General features: G+C 40.4%; 1 protein-coding gene across 5 annotated transcripts in view; it reads left to right on the forward strand.

The window, feature by feature from the left end:
* Positions 1 to 22,594, forward strand: part of ADAM23 (ADAM metallopeptidase domain 23) — a 380,159-nt gene that overhangs the window by 22,846 nt on the left and 334,719 nt on the right. For all 5 annotated transcript variants that reach the window (XM_044303192.1, XM_044303191.1, XM_044303194.1 and 2 more), the window contains exon 2: positions 14,992 to 15,221. In XM_044303192.1, the coding sequence (XP_044159127.1) occupies positions 14,992 to 15,221 (230 nt within the window). The remainder of the gene's footprint in view (positions 1 to 14,991; positions 15,222 to 22,594) is intronic.

A 22,594-nucleotide genomic window follows, 5' to 3' on the forward strand; every position in this document is an offset into this window, starting at 1 on the left:
AAGGCACAGTAACAGGTCTTTGAGAGACAGAATTCTTGCTGTTTCTCTGGTTATGTTATGTTATGTTAAGCAGTGCAAGACAAATAAATTCTTTAAAAATCATAAAACGTGGCTTCCTGAATTAATTTTTTTAATTCTGTCTCTCTCAGTGTGACTGCACCTACAATGTGAATTTCAGACCCCTCCATGATTTCTAAGTGGGAGAACTTGCAAAATCGCAGGGTGTTCAAATTCTTCTATTCCTCACTGTATATTGATGACCTATTGTCAGGATAGATCATTAGTATCTTGGTATCCCCACTCATCAACTTATTGAAATGGAGGCGGCACTCCATGCAAGTGCTGCTTCCTGTTTATTACACTGCACATTGTCTCCTATGGAGCAGTGGTTTGTCAGTGAATGGAGCAAGTACTTGTCATTACACTGCACATCCAAGATGACTCACAGTGTCATAAAGAGGAAGCAGCTCTCGCATGGAGCCCCTCCTCTTCAACAGCTGACCGACCAGTGGAGGTATCGGGTGTTAGACCCCCGCTGATCAGATATTGATGACCTATTCTGACGATAGGTCATCTATATATTGCCAGATACCCCCTTTAACCACCTCAGCCCCCCTAGCTTAAACCCCCTTAATGACCAGACCACTTTTTACAATTCTGCACTACACTGCTTTCACGGTTTATTGCTCGTTCATACAACTTACCACCCAAATGAATTTTACCTCCTTTTCTTCTCACTAATAGAGCTTTCATTTGGTGGTATTTCATTGACATTTTTACTTTTTTTGATATTAATCAATAATAGCTATATAAGAGGGGCACACCTACATCTGATTCATACCAAACTCTAGACAATAGTTCATTTAAAAAAAATGTATTAAATACAAATAATGTGCAAATAAGGTACCTATTCACTCTAAAATGCAATATATATATTTAAAATATGACCATGCCAAGGGTGCTCGATGTGAGGCCGCAGCAAATGATGCAATGTCTATTTCAATAGATCGCAGCGATAGATACAATGTCTATTTCAATGGTCTCAGCTTGTACTGATAGTGGATACAGTCTGTATGTTGATCCACAATTTGTCAGCGATATATCCAATATACAGGTATACTGAAGTAGCAAGATTTTTGCAATACGTTGCATATGTACTTTCACAGCTATAGCTTAATTGTATTTAGCTAGTACACTGCGAAATGTAGTATTAGCAGGTTACTCACTGTTTCGAAGCAGTAAAGTGTTCGGATTTTTGTGCTTAACGTGGCGTCCCACGTATTGCCAGCACAGATGGTCGTACCTCCGATCGGCTTTTGAAGAGAGTAATAAATTTGCAACCATAGAAAGAGTCCGCTTAAATGCAGGGGTAGATGTGGGATTGTACCCTCTTACGGATTGTGGTGACTCAATGTCTTCTACCCAGGACAAGGCAGGACTATCGTTTCTTTCAGCAAACATTCGGATGTTGCAGATAAAGATGCGCAGGTGAGCTGCGGTTTTTCTTCCTTTTGTAGAGACTTGTATACACCAGACGCGTTTTGGAGTTAACACGACTCCTTCCTCAGTGGTCAAGTCTCATCTGTTGTATGGCTGTTTTTATAGAGCTGAATCCATTTCCTCATCTAGAGCTGTTACATCATTAAATGAGAACACCTGAAAGTCTGATTTTGGCTTGGCCAAACACTATTTGTTTCTTCAGTTTTGTATTGTTTTTGTTGCGGTTTTTTATGCGCTTATTGTGCGTTTGATTTGGGCATATAGGTGTGGTACAACAGGTTAATTAAAATGAATCTTCTATAAACCTTATAAAATCCTTAAAATATTCCCATGAAATATAAGATGGTGTTCATATATTATAACTATATATATGTGGGAATTTAATATTGAAAATAAATAAATAAATACATACATGGAGTTTGTCTGGCTACAGTTCCATATTGTGTGAGAGAATCTTATAGTTGAGGTATGGTAGTAGTTAATTTCATTATATGCAAGCGAGCACTTAGTGCTAGTAAGTGATTATATCTACAATGTAGGCATATATACTACTTGGTTTATATATATGTTCCTAACGGTCTCATATATACCTCATAGTCAATACATTATAGGTTTACATATTGCAACCGCTTGAATGAGTTTCCTTGGATCGTCTCTTGAAATCGTCGGGTGTGCCTATGCTCCTGCGGTTTTATATTTACTTGTTCGTTTGGACTATATAAAAAAGGTTTTTATCCATACTGCATCTTATTAGTAGCTGTTAAGTTTAGAGAATAAAAAATATGAGTATATTAAAAATATATGTGTTTATATTAGATAAAAATATTAAAAATATTTAAAAAAATAAAATAAAATGTATTAGTTAAAACTGTATAACACCACAATTTTAAAATATAGTACACATGTAGAAGGTAAAATGTTTATGTAGAATCAAGTTGGTGTTGTACAAGTAGGAAATGGGGCTTATTCTCAATGGTCCTCTTTTTATAAAAACCCAAATATCTCCATTTCTGCGTTTAAGCCTTGCGGGAGGAGGGAATTAAATTCAGAGGAGGGGACCATATAGGCAGAATGTCTAGGATGGAATCCAGAAAGATTTTTGAATTTAATTCCCTCCTCCCGCAAGGCTTAAACGCAGAAATGGAGATATTTGGGTTTTTATAAAAAGAGGACCATTGAGAATAAGCCCCATTTCCTACTTGTACAACACCAACTTGATTCTACATAAACATTTTACCTTCTACATGTGTACTATATTTTAAAATTGTGGTGTTATACAGTTTTAACTAATACATTTTATTTTATTTTTTTAAATATTTTTAATATTTTTATCTAATATAAACACATATATTTTTAATATACTCATATTTTTTATTCTCTAAACTTAACAGCTACTAATAAGATGCAGTATGGATAAAAACCTTTTTTATATGGTCCAAACGAACAAGTAAATATAAAACCGCAGGAGCATAGGCACACCCGACGATTTCAAGAGACGATCCAAGGAAACTCATTCAAGCGGTTGCAATATGTAAACCTATAATATATTGACTATAAAGGTATATATGAGACTGTTAGGAACATATATATAAACCAAGTAGTATATATGCCTACATTGTAGATATAATCACTTACTAGCACTAAGTGCTCGCTTGCATATAATGAAATTAACTACTACCATACCTCAACTATAAGATTCTCTCACACAATATGGAACTGTAGCCAGACAAACTCCATGTATGTATTTATTTATTTATTTTCAATATTAAATTCCCACATATATATAGTTATAATATATGAACACCATCTTATATTTCATGGGAATATTTTAAGGATTTTATAAGGTTTATAGAAGATTCATTTTAATTAACCTGTTGTACCACACCTATATGCCCAAATCAAACGCACAATAAGCGCATAAAAAAACGCAACATAAAAAACCGCAACAAAAACAATACAAAACTGAAGAAACAAATAGTGTTTGATAATGTGGACATATAGGATGTTTTTAAACATTTCAGGTGTTCTCATTTAATGATGTAACAGCTCTAGATGAGGAAACGGATTCAGCTCTATAAAAACAGCCATACAACAGATGAGACTTGACCACTGAGGAAGGAGTCGTGTTAACTCCGAAACGCGTCTGGTGTATACAAGTCTCTACAAAAGGAAGAAAAACCGCAGCTCACCTGCGCATCTTTATCTGCAACATCCGAATATTTGCTGAAAGAAACAATAGTCCTGCCTTGTCCTGGGTAGAAGACATTGAGTCACCACAATCCGTAAGAGGGTACAATCCCACATCTACCCCTGCATTTAAGCAGACTCTTTCTATGGTTGCAAATGTATTACTCGCTTCAAAAGCCGATCGGAGGTACGACCATCTGTGCTGGCAATACGTGGGACGCCACGTTAAGCACAAAAATCCGAACACTTTACTGCTTCGAAACAGTGAGTAACCTGCTAATACTACATTTCGCAGTGTACTAGCTAAATACAATTAAGCTATAGCTGTGAAAGTACATATGCAACGTATTGCAAAAATCTTGCTACTTCAGTATACCTGTATATTGGATATATCGCTGACAAATTGTGGATCAACATACAGACTGTATCCACTATCAGTACAAGCTGAGACCATTGAAATAGACATTGTATCTATCGCTGCGATCTATTGAAATAGACATTGCATCATTTGCTGCGGCCTCACATCGAGCACCCTTGGCATGGTCATATTTTAAATATATATATATTGCATTTTAGAGTGAATAGGTACCTTATTTGCACATTATTTGTATTTAATAAAATAAAAAAAATTAACTATTGTCTAGAGTTTGGTATGAATCAGATGTAGGTGTGCCCCTCTTATATAGCTATACTTTGACTCTCTTTTAAGGTTTGGGGTAACCTTTTTAGGGGGAGCACCCTTTTCCTTGCAACTTGGAGGGTGAGCCATCCCTATACTTCCTATACTATTAATCAATAATAATTATTAAATAAATGGCAGAACAGTCCAAACCAGTAAGCATATACAGGTAACCAACTCAAATAATAACCTGTGCAGGGAAACACCAAGGGGACAGCCAGTGACCAGGCCAAAGTTCATATGTGCAGTATTAGTACGTGTAACTTGGTACCTAGGTATGAGACATCAGGATTTTCAGGGTCCGATCCAAGGTCATACACGAGACCAACGGTTTCCAGAGGCAGTCTCTAGAGATAAATCGAGGAAGGCAGAGGTCATGCACAGGTAGTCTGGGAGAATATGTACCGCAACATACACCCGGGTTGTCAAAACAACAGTGGGCACTGACCAGCCAGGGAGATCACCTTTTAAGTACCTGCTAGCCAATCACAAAGTGACATGTGTCTATTCCTCATAGGTCATATAATGATCCTAATCCCTGACACTTGTGCGGCCTAGGCTGGTCCTTAGTCACTTAACCTATGCCTGCCCTCTAATCTACTAGATTTTACGTACAGGTATTTTACCCATCAGTGGCCGGCGTAGTGGATAAGATGCGTGTACGTTCGGCCTCGTATCCTTTTGCGAACCTCCTCTCGAGCGTGCACGCGGACGCTCGAGCGGCTCTGCATGAATACACAATTGCGTTGGCACGGACACTGGCACGGAATCCGCAGGCGATACCGGAGACAGGACTGGCCGCTGTGTGCCGCCACCAGTCTGGTCAATCTGCCTCCGAGACCCTTGCGGTCTTCCCCTCCGGCGACCATGCGGACACACTACCGCGTCTGCCCGCAAAGGATTCGGGACCGAAGATTCCCCAGGCACATGCTTGACCTGTCCCACTACTCCAACGGGGTTCCCCATAGGCAAGCCCCACGAGGACCCCTGGGGGCCCCAGTGGATCGCGGAACAGGAGAGTGTCTTACAGGTTGGTTCTATTTAAATATTACTGCACTTTCTGTACTTTCTTGACATCCATTTACATTATGTAATTGTAACAAGTGTTCTATTTTTAATGGTGAGAACTGACAACCACACCCATTATTTATAAATCTTGGAGAGGTCACAACACCCGTGACCATAATTAGTAATACAATCATGTTTTTGACGTCTTTACTTCAGGGTCCATTCACATGTCCATAGTGTATTGCAGACCCGCAAATTACGGATCCTCAATACACCCAACTGGCACCCCCATAGAACTGCCTATTCTTGTCCGCAATTGCGGACAATAATTGGACATGTTCTATTTTTTTTCTGGAGCCATGGACCGGAAGATCGGGGGCTCGCTCCGGATATGCGGATGCAGACAGCACACTGTGTGCTGTCTGCATCCATTCCTGCCCCATAGAGAATGAATGGGTCCGCACCCATTCTGCAATTTGCGGAATGGATGCGGACCCTTTCTACGGACGTGTTAATGGACCGTAACAGTACATGTTAAGTAAAGGATACATTTCCACTCTACATTTTATGATATGCGTGGCAGACACAGCACTATGAAGTGCCTTTTGCGCTGTGGCATTAGAAAAACTTTGATATCTCTGACTTTTAGTCTAACCAGACTGTCTATAACTGTAATTCCTCTAGCACTGTTCTATGGAAGCAGTAGGTTTAAAGAGCACACCAAATGCTTGAAATAACTTCTTTATTAACTTCAACTTTTCTTCATATATAACACTACTGCCTCCGCAGCAGATAGTCCATGTACAAAACACGCGTTGAATAAAGTATCATTAAATGGCGGTATGCATAAGATGGGGGTTCAACTGTTTAATCTTGTCATTCAACATAAAATGGTGGATATATTTATCTCTTGAGTATCTGTACTCTAAAGGGCTTCTGTCACCCCACTAAACGGATTTTTTTTTTTGTGTACTTATAATCCCTATCCTGCGATATTGCTATACCTTATGTTATTAATAATTTCCGTTCAGTAGATTTTGCAAAAAATGTACTTTTATGATATGCTAATTACCTTTCTACCAGCAAGTAGGGCGTCTACTTGTTGGTAGCAGCTGCAGAAAACCGCCCCCTCCGCTTGTTGATTGACAGGGCCGGCCACGAACTCCTCCTCCGGCCGGCCCTGTCAGCATTTCAAAAAATCGCGCGCCTGTGTTGATTCGGTGCAGGCGCTCTGAGATAAGGAGGCTCGCCTCCTCAGCACTCCCTCAGCGCGCCTGCGCCGATGGCGTCACCGAAAGAGAAGACGTCATCGGGGCAGGCGCACTGAGGGAGTGCTGAGGAGGCGAGCCTCCTTATCTCAGAGCGCCTGCGCCGAATCAACACAGACGCGCGATTTTTGAAATGCTGACAGGGCCGGCCGGAGGAGGAGATCGTGGCTGGCCCTGTCAATCAACAAGAGAAGGGGGCGGTTTTCTGTGGCTGCTACCAGCAAGTAGACGCCCTACTTGCTGGTAGAAAGGTAATTAGCATATCATAAAAGTATGTTTTTTGATAAATCTACTGAACGAAAATTATTAATAACATAAGGTATAGCAATATCGCAGGATAGGGATTATAAGTACACTTTGTAATCTCTCTGAGAGGTATATCTGAGGTTAACCAATAGTTCACTTGCTCTACTAGGTTTGCAGTTTTCCTCTATACAATTGCTTATGATCTGGTATGATTCCATTTGTATGCAATTTGTTTGATTGTATGGCTCAGTAGTTCGTTTGTATGGTGGAACTGTAAGTAAACATTCATACAACCAGTTCAGTATACAGTTCTAATCACTATATTAACAGTAGGAACATTATAAAACTGTTTTAAATAACTGTTTTGCCTTCTCTGCTTCCATAAACACAGATCTTAGTGGAGTGAATATCTTTTCAGCTTCTCTCTCTGGTGAATAATGATTTGTAGCAGCTCATGCTAGGGGAATTTCCCGCACAGGCTGTGTGTGAGGCTGGCTGTGATTGGTTTAGACTCCTGCCATCAACAACAGTTTACCTCTATGCATTCTGTTGTTTCTGCTGTGTCATTGAGCTTACCTTACATTATATAATGAATCTTAAAGGCATACTATCTTTTCTGCTTCTGTGAACACAATATATAACAGTTATATGACATCCAAACATGAAGTCACTGTAAATAACTCAGCTTTTTTCTTTAACACACAAACATAGGAACTGTATTAAGGTTATTGGCAGGTCTAGCTGTATAAACATATAAGCTATATTAGCAACCTAGGACCGGTCTTAGCTGGCCAGCTACACTCCCACCAAAGTTACCTATAATTCTATGTTCTTAGTGGTAGGACTTGAACATGAATTTGAGGAATTTTCCTTCAGATTCTCAACTTCCAAGTGTCATTTATCACTCTCAAATAGAACTAACTTCTGTATAGGACGTTCCAACTTGAGTGGAGTAGTGAGACGTTTTAAGTCTTCTATTTGTAACAACACTCTTCTTACTAGTTTGTCTTTATCCTCTTGAACTTCTAGAACTTTGGCCAATTTCCATTGACTTCTAGGTATATCTTCTTTTTTCACTAACACTATGTCACCAACTTGGACATTTTTTCTGGGTGTTTGCCATTTACTTCTTAGCATAAGATTGGCTAAGTACTCTTTTCTCCATCTATTCCAAAACTGTTCTGATAGATATTAAACTCTTCGCTATCTCCTTTTAGCATATCTCCTTTTAGCATATAAATCCTCTTTGGTGAACTTGCCAGGTGGTGGCTGTATGTAATCAGACTTAAGGTGAAGTAGATGGTTGGGAGTTAAAGGACCCAAACTTGTTGGATCGTTGATATTATCAACTGTAAGTAGACGACTGTTAACAATAGACATTACTTCATAGACCAGGGTCCTAAGTGAAGCATCATCTATTCTTCTGGTGTTCTTTTTTAAAACTCAAATTAAAACATTTCTTATAGTGCTGATTTGTCTTTCCCTAACTCCTCCTGTATGGCTTGCATGTGGAGCATTCGTGTGAAAATCTCTAGCAAATAGTTACCTTTTCTTTATCGATCGCTTGGTCTTATCTTTGTAGTTTGTCTAGTAGAATCCTTGCAAGTAGAAATGTATTTCAGTACTATTACACAGGTAACTTGAATAATACAATCTTTGTAGATTTAGAAGAGTTTTCATAGTTTGTAAAATTTGCAAACTGATAAGGATTAAAATATCACAATCTATGACAATGATGGTCTGTAGACATCTACAAGAATGATAACTTTACAATACTTGCCTACCATTTTAATCCCATTCCCCACTTGGCAGTTTGGGATCTGTAATATCTATTTTACCAACATACTCTGCAGCACTGAACTTACATTGTCAACATTCACTGTCCACATTGAGGCATGCTAAATTTAACCTATCAGTATACAGGTGAAACTCGAAAAAATTTGAATATCGTGCAAAGTTCATTTATTTCAGTAATGCAACTTAAAAGGCGAAAATAACATATAAGGCTCATTACATGTAAAGCGAGATATTTCAAGCCTTTATTTGTTATAATTTGGATGATTATGGCTTACAGCTTATGAAACCCCAAAGTCACAATTTTGAGGTACCCTTTGCTCAGGGGGTATGGATTAGATAGCTAACTAGAGTGTGACACTATGAGCCTAAAATACTGAACCTTTTAACAAAATTCAAATTTTAAGCTGCATTAATGCAATTCCTTTTAATTTGCATTACTGAAATGAATGGACTTTTGCACGATATTCTAATTTTTTGAGTTTCACCTGTGTGTGTGTATATATATATATATATATATATATATACTGTATATACAGTACAGACCAAAAGTTTGGACACACCTTCTCATTCAAAGAGTTTTCTTTATTTTCATGACTATGAAAATTGTAGATTCACACTGAAGGCATCAAAACTATAAATTAATGTGGAATTATATACATAACAAAAAAGTGTGAAACAACTGAAAATATGTCATATTCTAGGTTCTTCAAAGTAGCCACCTTTTGCTTTGATTACTGCTTTGCACACTCTTGGCATTCTCTTGATGAGCTTCAAGAGGTAGCAAATAAAGTCAAAATAATCTCCCTATAGGGTGAAGTTTGTCAGCTTGGGCTGCCACTGATTTCCAAAATGTAATGGTTCTATAGAGTGCTAAACTTCTAGTACTCTGAGATTTCAGTTACTGAAAGTCTCACAGAAAATGGCCATTAAAACCAATGGAAATATTCTTGTAATATTATTTTTGTATCTTGTTATGATATTCAGTAACATGAAATCTGTGCAGTAGGGATTTCGTTGTGCAATAAAATCTTCTGTACCTATGTCATATCAGATCATTTTAACAGTATTTCCCCATGAACAGGTATTTATGCAAGTATGTATTAAACCTTTCACAATATAGAGACAAAGCTAAATATAACACAGTTTGCATTAAATATGGTTTCCCTCATCCCATGCTGTTAAACAGATGGTATATTCCTGCTGTACATTTGACTGGCAACATGAGAAATAGACAAAACAAACCTTAACATATTTAAGTGAAAAGCTGTTCACAATTTTTCCATGCTTCAGCAGGTGATTGTACATGAAAAAAATCTGTCTATGCAAGGCACATGGACTGATTTGCGGTCAAACACAAAAACTTGTAAGGAGCTTTAACAACATAGAACTAGAGAATACTAGAAGGAGATACTGGATGTAGTGGCATCATTGGATCACCTCAGCTGTTGTTGGGTGAGAAACTCAGGACTTCTGATGTGAGTTCTTGTCTCATTTTGTAGTAATAGATGGATGAGTCTAGACATGCAGAAAAAAAATAAGAGCTTTGTACGAATCTACTATGTAGAAAGAATCTTCCATTTGAAGCTTTATTAGGTACCAATTAAAGTGTGTCAGTAGTTGACACACTGTCATCAACATGTGTCATAATATATAACCTGGGATACACACCACAAGGCAAAACCTAGAAATTAGCCAAATAAAATACCCAAAAAGGGTGCTTGGTTACAGATCTAGGAATAGATACTTGGTCCAGAGCCATGCACTGGCCCCACAGACAGACTCTATAATCTGTTCCAGATAAAACATCCAGATACTGGAGTCGGGCTATAATCCTGGACTGACTCGATCAAGCCTGGCATGACTACACACTAGAATATTTACCATTCCATATTCACTTTTGTCGTCATCATTAGTGATAGACTAACATCGGCCGGGACGTCGCATTCGCGATCAAATGTTTGTGAACTGCGCATTCGCCGCGGGCCCCATTCACTTTAATGGCAGGCAAACCTGAAAAAGCTTCAGGTCATATTTGCAGCCACCAAATACTTACTAGAAGTGCAGAAATAGTCCCGCAACATCGACAGTGACATACCAGAGGGGGATCAATGGCAAAGATTCCCACAAAAAATATGTATTTTAATCAGGGTCCATTTTTATGCGTCTTAAAGGGAAACTCTCAAAAATGTGCCCTTCTGGAGCCTAGAAACTTTTTATCTTAGGCCACAGGAGTACAGGCCCCAAAAATTAGGCATTCACCTGACAGAAAAGAACAAGTGATTATGTGGCAGGAGGTACATTAGGCAGTCACTGAATAACAATTTTACTGTAGGCCAGTGGAGTACAGGCCCCCAAAATCAGGCATTCACCTGACAGAAAAGGCCTTTTATGCTGCTGTATATACATAAGACAAGGACCATTTTTTGTTCTGGGTTATGGTGGATATGTATGGGCTGGCATGAGGAAACTAAATTACATGTGGTTGTCACAGGTGTTGAATTCCTCCGATATCCATGTCTCATTCATCTTTAGAAATGTGAGGTAGTCCACACTGTCGTGAGCTAGGCGAGTGTGCTTATCGGTCACGATCTCCCCTGCTGCGCTGAACATCCATTTGGACATTACATTCCACAAGGAGCAAGCCAAGAGTTCCATGGCAAATTATGCCAGCTCTGGCCACAGGTCAAGCCTGCACACCCAGTAGTCCAGCGCTTCCTCGCTTCTCAGAGCGTCCACATCGGCCGATAAGCCAATGTAGTCTGACACCTGTCGGTCTAGGCGTTCCCTGAGGCTGGATCTAGAGGGTGACTGTTGATGGGTTGGCTGCAAGAATGATCTCATATCCGTAGTGACCAACACATCTTCAAACCACCTTCTTCTTGCAGGCACGGTAGGATTGGTACCCACACCTGTTTCGCTGTGGGTGGAAATTCCTCTGCTAGCGCCCGCAACAGCAGAATGCAGCATCTCTCGCAGCAAGGCATGGAAATGCTGCATTCTGCCAGCCCTCTGTGATGCAGGAAACATGTCTACCATTTTGTGTTTGTAGCGGGCGTCTAGGTACGTTGCCACCAAGTACTGGTCCTTGCCCTTTATGCTTTTTATACGGGGGTCCCTCTTCAAACACTGGAGCATGAATGCCCCCATCTGCACTAAGTTGGAAGTGGTTGAGCGCCCTTGCTCCTGCTCAACACCCAGGAGAATGTCGTCCTCTGTCTCCTCTCCCCATCCACGGACAACACCAGGGATCCCTCTCAAGCCTGCTCTTTTTGCTCCTCCTCCTCCCCCTAGCCACCATCTTCCTCTGACTCCTCTTCAGACTCCTGCTGACTTGTCTCAGATGTAGTAGCCCCCCTATGGAATTCATTTAGCATTGCGATTTCCTCATCTTCCAGCTCCTGCTCCTCGACAGCTTGATCAATGACACAACGCAATGCACGCTTCAAAAAGAAGGCATAAGGTACAATGTCACTAATGGTGCCTTGGCTGCGACTGGCCAGTTTAGTGATCTTATCAAATGGCTGCAGAAGTGTGCATGCGTCGCGCTTGGGCAGCCATTTGAGCAGTGGAAAAGGAGGAGTCAGCCGAGGAGGAGACAGAGGATGGAGTAGGAGGAGGAGAAGAAGAGGCAGGCCTGCATGCAATCCGTAGCGGTTACACCAAATCCACACGGGTGCCATGGGTTACATGCTTGACGGCCATCAGAAGGTTCACCCAGTGGGCAGTAAAAATTAGGTGCTTTCCCTGCCTGTGTTTTCTAGACCACGTGTCTGTGGTCAGATGTATCTTGGCACCGACACTGTGTGCCAGGGATATATTCACTTGCCGTTGAACGTGGCCATATAGCTCTGGGATGCCCTTCTGAGAGAAATATTTCCATCTGGGACTTTCCATTGCGGTGTGCGAATGGCCCAAACATTTCTAAAGGCCTCCGAGTCCACCAGTTTATATGGCAGTAGTTGGCGGGCTAGTAGTTCCGACAATCCAACGGTCAGCTGTTGGGCAAGAGGGTTATCCGGCGCCATCAACTTTTTATGTTCGAACATTTGTGCCCACGGAAGCCTGCCTTCTGCCAGATGAACGAGACGACGGCACAGTGGAAGGTGGAGTGGAGGACAAATGGGAGGAGAGAGGAGAAGAGGAAGGACGTGGAGTGCCAGGAGTGTGGCTTTGTGGGTTCTGACAACGTTGCTCCCACTGGGCTCGGTGATGGGAGGCCAGGTGCCCTCTTAAGGCCAACACTTACCTAGGTCCCTAGGTAAGTGTTGGGCTTACCGCGACTTATGCATTGACCGCACAGGCTGCAGATGGCAACACTACTGTCAGCAGCTGACAGGTTAAAAAATTCCAACACTGCAATGTGCCAGCGCAAGATGTGACCTTGCATGGTGGATGGCTCGCTCCAGATACATTTGCAGTCTGCTTTTTGCCTCCTGTGTAATGCTGCTCCGTCTCTCCCTCTGAACTCCCCTCCTCTTCCTCTCTTGTGGGCACCCACGTGACGTCAATCGAAATGTCATCATCGTCACCTTCACCACCACTGACATTAGACATCTCGGAGTAGGCAGTAACAGCGGGGACCACCCTCCTTGGGCTGATCTGGGTACTGTCGTCAGACCGCTGGGTGGCGGCTGTTGCTACCTCCTCTTCCTCATCCGATGCCAAGAATGGCTGCGCATCGGTAAGGTCTGGGAATGGATGGGAAATTAATTCCTCTGACTCGAATGCAGGGGTTATGGTGGTGGTGGTGTCTTTGGAGGTGCACACAGCAGAGAGTGAGGAGGGTGCAGAAGCGGAAGGCTGAGTGTGTCCTTTGATGTAATCGCACACACCTTCTCTAATTTCCCACTTAGGCGTTGGCCTGGTGCACCTGCCCGACCCCTACCACCCCCGCGGAACTGCCTGCCTCTTCCTCTGCCTGTCATTTTCAAAATGACCCTGTGCCAAAGTTCCTAAAGAAGAGCAGTATTTGTGGAAGCAGTTATATCACAGGCCTCAATCAATATTTGGTGGAAGCAGGTATATCAATCCCCTTAATCAGTATTTTTTTAGAAGCAGGTGTATTGCAGGCCTCAATCAGTATTTGGTGGAAGCTGGTATATCGCACCCCTCAATCAGTATTTTGTGGAAGCAACTATATCAAATCCCTTAATCAGAATTTTGTGGCAGCAGGTATATAGAACCCCTTAATCAATATTTGGTGGAAGCAGGTATATCTAACCCTTTAATCAGTATTTTGTGGAACCAGGTATATCGCACCTCTTAATCTGTATTTTGTGGAAGCAGGTATATAGAACCCCTTAATCAATATTTGGTAAAAGCAGGTATATCGCACCCCTCAATCAATATTTTGTGGAAGCAGGTATATCGCAGGCCTTAATCAATATTTGGTGGAAGCAGGTATATCGCACCCCTCAATCAGTATTTTGTGGAAGCAGCTATATCAAACATCTTAATCAGTATTTTGTGGAAGCAGGTATATTGCAGGTCTCAATCAATATTTGGTGGAAGCAGGTATATCGCACCCCTCAATCAGTATTTTGCGGAAGAAGCTGTATCAAACTCCTTAATCAGTATTTTGTGGAAGCAGGTATATTGTACCCCATAATCAGTTTTTGGGCGGTCAACAGGTATATCACACCCATTTCAATTAGTTGTTCCAATAGCGTTTGTCTTTCTATATAGCTGCGGTGTTGCAGCAGAACTGCACACAACTGCTGCATAATACAAATGCACTATAATATACTTTCTACGTTAGAAAGTGTATTATAAGTATATCACACCCCTCAGTATATCACACCTATCGATAGCACACCTATACCAGTCCTTAAAAGGACTTTTCTGGCCCTATTAGCTAGCGTTTGGTGTCCAAGTCTGTCCCTGCTCCACAAAGCAACCTCTCCCTACACTGGCAAAACACAGAATTTAAAATGGCTGCCAGATCGGGTTCTGTTATAATGTGCTCAAACGTCTCAATTGGCTGTCCTGTCTCACCTGATGTGTGTGTTATGGGTCAAAGTTCAGCGCAATGCAAAAGAATATGGCTCCATATTTTCGCATGTTTGGCGAATCGCAAACGCGCAAAGTTCGCCATTAAACCGTTGGGCGAACCGCAAGGCCATCTCTAGTTGTTATCATAAGAATGAATGTATTTTTCTAAAGAACTTACTTGCAGATGTAATTTATAGAAAGGAACTAAGAGAGGTATTCATTTTAGGAAGCATGACTCACATTGTTACACTCTGTATAGTCTCCTATGAGACAAAGACCAAATGCAGTAAAATCTTTTTTTTTTCTCTCCACCAGCTCCACACCGCAATGAGACTGCAGGAGGCATGGCTGGCACATTGGCAGATGAAGAACAGGCAACACAGCATAACAGCAGCAGTAGGGAAAGCACTAACCACAGCCAGAGCAATGAAATGCACAAAGAAATCACACTGCCTTCAAGACTGGTCTATTACCTTAACAAAGAATCTGAAAGTCCATACCACATACTGGATACAAAGACAAGGGACCAGCAGAAGCATAACAAGGTACACTTTCCCTTGGGCAAAAAAAGAATGTTAGTTGACATGACAATACTCTACAAAGAATCATAATTCCTATCGCAATAATCATATCAAGACATATGCATGAACTATCTCTATATATAATCAGATACACACTGATTTGTAGCATACATGCAAGTTTGGGCACCCCTGGTCAAAATTAGTGTTGGGCACCTTGTACGGTTAGTACCTAGTAGCACCTCCTTTGGCAAGTATCACTTGTAAACGCTTTTTGTAGCCAGCCAAAAGTCTTTCAATTCTTGTTTGAGGGAATTTCATCTATTCTTCCTTGCAAAAGTCTTCCAGTTCTGTGAGATTTCTGGGCTGTCTTGCATGCACTGCTCTTTTGAGGTCTATCCACAGACTTTCAGATCAGAGAACTATGAGGGTCATGGTTAAACCTTCAGCTTGTGCCTTTTGAGGTTGTCTATTGTGGATTTTGAGGTGTTTTTAGGATCATTATCTATTTGTAGAAGCCATCCTCTTCTCAACCTCTTGTTTTTTACAGTGGGTGTTATGTTTGCCTCCAGAATTTGCAGGAATTTTATTGAATCCATTCCTCCCTCTACCTGTGAAATGTTCCCTGTGCCATTGGCTGCAACACAATCCCAAAGCATGATAGATCCAACCCCATGCTTAATGGTTGGAGAGGTGTTCTTTTCATGAAATTCTGTGCCCTTTTTTCTCCAAACATAGCTTTGCTCATTGTAGCCAAAGAGTTCTACTTTAACCTCATTGGTCCTCAGGACTTGTTTCCAAAATGCATCAGCCTTATTTAGATATTCTTTTGCAAACCTCTGATGCTGAATTTTGTGATGAGTATGCAGGAGAGGTTTTCTTTTGATGGCTTTTCCATGAAGACCATATTTGTGCAGGTGTCCTCAACTCTAGAGTCTGCTAAATCTTCCTGAAAATCTTTTGTAGTCAAGTGGGGGTTCTGCTATGCTTTCTAGTAATCCTACCAGCAGCTGTCTCTTGACCCCCACTGTTCCTTTTAACTGCCAAGTCTCAATTACATTTAGAAATGGCCTAAAAACACTTTGCTATCTTCTTCTCTTGCTTTGCGGGCTTTAATCATTTCCATTTTCAGAATGTCAAGAAGCTGCAGTGCTTAGAGGAACCCATGGCTGCTGTTTTTTGGAACAAGGTTAGAGGAATCTGGGTATTTTTAAAGCTTTGAAATTTGCATAATCTGGCCTTTCCTAACGATGATTGTGAACAAGCCTTAACCCTAACGGGCTACTTAAGGTCCGAGACCTCGGTCAAAGTTATCTGTGTGCTTAAATCTCCTTGGGTTCCCATACTTTTGCAAGGTACTCCTTTCCTATTTTCACTCTAAAATTGTACAAAATCAAAATAATACACTGATATTGCTTAAAATGTTGAAAAGTGTATTTCATCTTTAACTTTTTGCCTTTTGGAAATGATTTAATCTTCAACTGTTCACAGTAACTGTAATTTTGACCAGGGGTGTTCAAACTTTTTAATTCCACTGTATAGTATTTTTATTCACTCTTATTTTGCCAGAATCTTCATTAATCCCTATACTCCTGTATTAGTGTACATGTCATGTTTTAGGGGATTAATCAATATACTTTGGTTACGAATATGCCCCATTGTGTTTAGGAGTGACCTTTGAAGATGCCTTCTGGCCTGTCACAACTGAGTAACCAGAAAAGACATGGCTGGAATCATGAAAAGAGTCAGGAATCGAATTAGATATACTTTCACAAGGGGTAATGATATAAAAGAACCCATCATTTGTTACCCATTTTCTCCTGAATATAGTCACACCTCATATGTGGTCATAAACTGTTGGGGCACACTGCAGCGTTCAGGAGAGAAAGAGCCCTATGTGCATTTGTGGCCTAGTTTGGCGATTTATACAGCACTGGCCAACAACTGCAAAGGCTCTGAGGTTAAATAAAAATGTTACCCCATTTTTGAAACTACACCACTTACAGAATTTTCCAAGGGGTATAGTGAGCATTTTGACCCTACAGGTGTTTTGCAAAAATGTATTCACAGCTGATTGTGCATAGTGAAAATTCAAATTTTTCACATATATGGCATTTCAGTGCCCAATATCTTGTGTCCATCATGTGCCAGTGCGAAAAGCAATCCAACACATTATTATGCAGTGTTCTGGTTTTATAAACACCCAACATGTAGCTCTAATCTTTTCCCTGAACATATGAAAGGGCTAAGGAGTAAAAGAACACCATGTGCATTTCAGTCCTAATATGGTGATTTACACCTCTTGTGCTGACAACTTAAGAGGCCTTAAAGTAAATTAATAAATGAAACCCCTGAGATGTGACCCTATTGAGGTTTTAAGTAGTGTAGTAAGCATTTTGACTTCACAGGTATTTTTAGAAATGTATGCACAAGCGACTCGGCAAAATAGAAATTGCAAGTTTTCTACATATATGGCATTTCACCAGGGGCAGATTGGCCATAGACCCTACAGGGAAATTTCCCTGTGGGACGATGCGCAGAGGGCCACTCAAGCCCTCTTGATGGCCGCAGGACAGGTACATAATGATCTGTTGCGTCCTCATAACAGTGATACAATTGAATACTGTGGCTGGGACTGCAGTATTTTGTGCTTCCCTGTGGTATTTGGTTCTGCTGAGGTGGGATTCTGTGCCGCACTATGGTATTGCAGACCCCGCCTACTTCAGTTGTCCCCTATTGAACCCTGTTTGGGTACACTGCAGGGTTTACAAGCGCCATGTTGCTTGCCTTCCTCTGGATCAACTTGCAGGATAACAGGCCGAACTAGATGGACAAATGTCTTTTTTCGGCCTTATGTACTATGTTACTATGTTACTTTGGAACAGCCTCTGGGTGTTAGTGCAGCCATTTTCTGATAACCATACTTTTTGGGTTAATTTTCTTTCAACAGAGCTGTGTGAGCGCTTTTTATTTTTGTGGAATGAGTTACCATTATCATTGGTTCTATTTTGGTGTACATTTGACATTTTAATCACTTTTTATTTAGCTTTTTGGGAAGCAGGATATAAAATGCAGCCATTCTGCCATTGCTTTTTGGGTTTTGTTACTGCGGCGTAAACCATGCGGGATAAATTTAAAAATTATCCTTTTTTTTTTACATTTTACCACTTTTACAAAAAGTATTTTTGAATAAAATCATGTTTTTGCATCCCCATTTTCAGTGAGCCATATTTATTTTTTATTTTTTCTGGCGATGGCCTTATTTGAGGGCTTGTTTTTTTGGGGTACATAAGATTATTTATTTATATTATGATTTTGGGGGAAAGATGACCATAAAATAGCTGGTCTAGCATAGTTTTTATTTATTTTTTACAGCGTTCACCTGACAGTAGATCATATGGTATTTTTATAGAGCAGATCGTTATGGACTCTGTGATACCAAATACGTATTTTAAAAATGTTTGTTTTGTTGTATCAATAAAAGCATTTTTGAAAAAAAAAAAAATCATATTTTCGTGTTGCCATTTTCTGAGAACCATATTTTTTTCATTTTTCTGGAAGTGGTCTTATGTGAATGCTCATTTTTTTCATGATGAGGTGAGATTTTTATTGATATTATTTTGGGGTGCATGATAATTTTTAATCACTTGATATTACGCTTTTTGTGAAGAGAGATGACCTAAAAATTTATGTTCTGGTACCATTTTAAATTATTACGGCATTCACCTGACAGGGTAGATCATGTGATATTTTTATAGAGCCGGTCATTACGGACATGGCAATACATAATATGTCTAGGAGAGGGGTCCTTTTTTCCCTTTTCTTTTGTCCCACTAAAGCACGTAAATATTTTAGGGTCTGATCCTTTATCCAATGCAGTACAATACATGCTTTATTGTACAGCATTGGAACTGTCAGTTTCACGCTGACAGTTTGCCTATGAGACCCAGCCTAGGGGATGGGCCTCATAGGCTTCCATAGCTGACAGGCCCCTGCCCGATCAGTGCACCATACATTCACGCTGTTTGTATATGTCGAAGGTCAAAAAGGCATGAAATGCAATCTGAAGACAGCATATTAGACAGCTATCAGTACATATGGGAGGTGTTATCAGTGACTGACAGCTATCTCTGTATACACACTTACACAGAGCATGCTATTAATCACTGATAACACCTTTCCCCATGTACAGCTAAAGTTAGAAAGAGCAGTGTATAAACCACAAGTTTTACTGAATCTTTTCCCAGATTTTTTTTTAAATGAGATATATATATATATATATATATATATATATATATATATATCAGTCTGCTTAGCTACCTCCTGCTCTCTAACATGAGGCCTGCAGACCTCACTGCATTTTGTGTTGACTGGTCCTCTTTAACATAAACTGGGGTTATGTGGAGATAGGAGGGAGTAACTGAACTGAAGAGTGTGAGCTCTTGAAACAAACCTTAGTGGTGGCAATGTAAAGGTATTAATTATCTCGATATATCAAATGTTTTTTATTGGTTGTTCAGCCACACCCACACATCATGTATACTTCAGCGAGGGTAATCGTGACACATAGTCTACCCCTCACCCAAGGAGCCAAGTGCCAGTGAAAAGGGTTTGATTCTGGTGTGACTGTGACTGTTGTCAGTGACCCGTAATTATATCTGGAGGTGTCAACAGCTTAAGTTCCACATCCAGAAGACCAAGAGTCCCACCTAACTCCTCAGCCATTGTTTGGAGATCAGTGTCTTAATGTTTTGAGACCTAAAGTATGTTTCACCATACTTAAAAAATATATCACAAGATGAAGTTCTTAAATTTTTCTTATTCTGTCTTGTGGTCACAATTTCCATTCATTCTGTTCCTTGGGAAACTAATTGACATCCAACCTGGCTCCTGTTCTGTAGACCTAGCTTTCCAGCCTGTTAATGGCAAATCTGCCAGTTGCTACAGAAATACATGGTTGGCACTTGAACGGTAGCTATGTTGGCTGAAGTCTAGCTTTCCTTTAAAACATACAGTAAGGGCATCTGTCAGCAGATTTGTACCTATGAAACTGTCTGACCTGTTGCCTGTGCGCTTGGCAGCTCAAGGCATCTGTGTTGGTCCTATGTTCATATGTGCCCACAGTGCTGAGAAAAAATATTTTTTTAACTATGCAAATGAACCCATAGGAGCAATGGTGCCGAGGCCATTACTCCTAGAGGCTCAGCTCTTTCTGCAACTGCTGCGCCCTCTGCACTTTGATTGACTTGAGAAGTTAGGTCCAGGCGTGATCACGTTTACACTGCCTGGCCCTGTGAAGGATAGTGGAGAGGGTGCGGCAGTTGCAGAGAGAGCAGAACCTCTCAGAATAATGCCAACGCCCACATTGTTCCTAGAGGCTCATTTGCATATATTACATTTTTCTCAGTAATGTGGTCACATATGAATATGGGATCAACACAGATGCCAGTTTCATAGGTACAAATCTGCCCCTTAACAATTTGCAGGAGCCCAATTGGGAACTTGTGCTAGTGACTTATTTTATTTCAAGGTCATTTTCTGTTCATCGATAGCATGACTAAATTATGTCCTGTCTACCTGTGTATGTCATTGTACAGACAAGAAAATGCGGAAAGTTCTTTGGTTTTCAAAGGTTCAATTATAGTGCTCTTTAATGAGAAGTCAAGAAAAATACCCACCCTGATGATGATTATTTTATTTTATCTATATCTAGTTATCTCATAGACACATTTACCTCCATATGTGTGAATGGTATCAGCAGCTCTTCTTGTTTTCAATTCCCATTGGCTGAATAACGCTCCAATCTTTCACAGTTCTGATAGATATGGACATCAGATGTCAGGTAGTCACTAGTGTATATTATAATGTAATCGCTGAGTACCTTCACCAGTGTAAAACGTAGCATTTACCGATGATCATTAAAAAATCACCCAATTTGTGCCCTTAAAAAGCAATTAACATTGAGGCTGGGCAGGACAAGGAAAAGAAAATTGACCCAGACTGATCCCTTATCGTACCCTCTCCAGGCTTGGCATCTCATTTGGGATTTAGGGAAGAATATTCATATCCTCCCCTTTCTGTCATAGCGATTATTATGTTGATTGGCCTACCCTGCTGTTATTTCAATTTGAGCCATACTTTGATTATCAGTATTTTAATGTTGTGTGATAGATTTTTAAAAGTGTCTCAGTAGTAGCACTGTGGACATTTGGTATGTGATGCAGATGCATTATATTTGGTCCCAAATATGTGTGTCTTTCTTTATGGCCATAAGATATACTATTATCATTTGGCTATTACTACACTAATATAATCTGATTCGCACACATATCATTTCTGTATGGTTTGTTTTCTTGGAGTTTTTTGGTTTTATGTGGTCCCCTGATGAACTGACCCCAGAGAACGGTTCAGAGAAACGCGTCGGGACAAAGTTTGCATCCCTGGGACATATGGTATGTGTGCCTATCTTTTCCACTGGTGATCAAAACCTGGACGCCACTGGTTTATTTAGGAGCATATATGTATTATGAGCGATTATTATCGTTGTAACTTTATTATTTTCTGATACATACATTGACTCATGACATTACTATTGGACTGTAGTCATATTAGGTCTCTTCTCGTGTGGCAGTATCTATCCTTTGTCAGGAACATCTAGGGCTTATCAGGAGGTTCCTGACACGGGATCGCCCCTATCGGGATGGCCATTCCGTTTTGCTAGGCAGGGCCTATAGCTTGATAGGGCAAGTGTGAGACTGAGTCAATTTTATTTTCCTTGTCCTGCCCAGCCTCAATGTTAATTGCTTTTTAAGGGCACAAATTGGGTGATTTTTAATGATCATCAGTAAAGGTTACGTTTTCCACTGGTGAAGGTACTTTGTGATTACAAAATGAATGACGCTCCAGAATATTGCAGGGCATCTATAGGGACATTGATATCAAGATGGTCATCACAATGCAATCATCAACCAATCATTTCAGCTCATCATTTATACACAGACATATTTTAAGATAGCGTCAGTTGAGCTACTAGAATGGTTTCACATTTCTTAGTAGTTGACTGTAATATAATTGTGTCATCTTGACAAAGATTACTAAAAGTTTACGGTGAGAGACATTAACACACTGTACTTGAAAGCACACGTTTGTGATATCGTTTTTCTGGTTCTGAGAGATACTAGATATTACAAGACATAGACTGAAAGAAAAATCCACTGAAGCACAGGTCTAAGATGGGGCAAGATCAGAGCTTTGTCTCATTTGTCTGGAAGGAAATCATTTTCTGTCTCTTCATGGTGCGTCACCCAGCATGTAACTTTCTGCTAGTTGTTCCCCCAGCAATCTCAGAGATGTAGGATGGAACAGTAATGTGAGGAATTATGTAGGATTTACTGTTTCAT

Source organism: Bufo gargarizans, chromosome 8 (genome assembly GCF_014858855.1).
Source record: "Bufo gargarizans isolate SCDJY-AF-19 chromosome 8, ASM1485885v1, whole genome shotgun sequence".
NCBI lineage: Eukaryota > Metazoa > Chordata > Amphibia > Anura > Bufonidae > Bufo > Bufo gargarizans.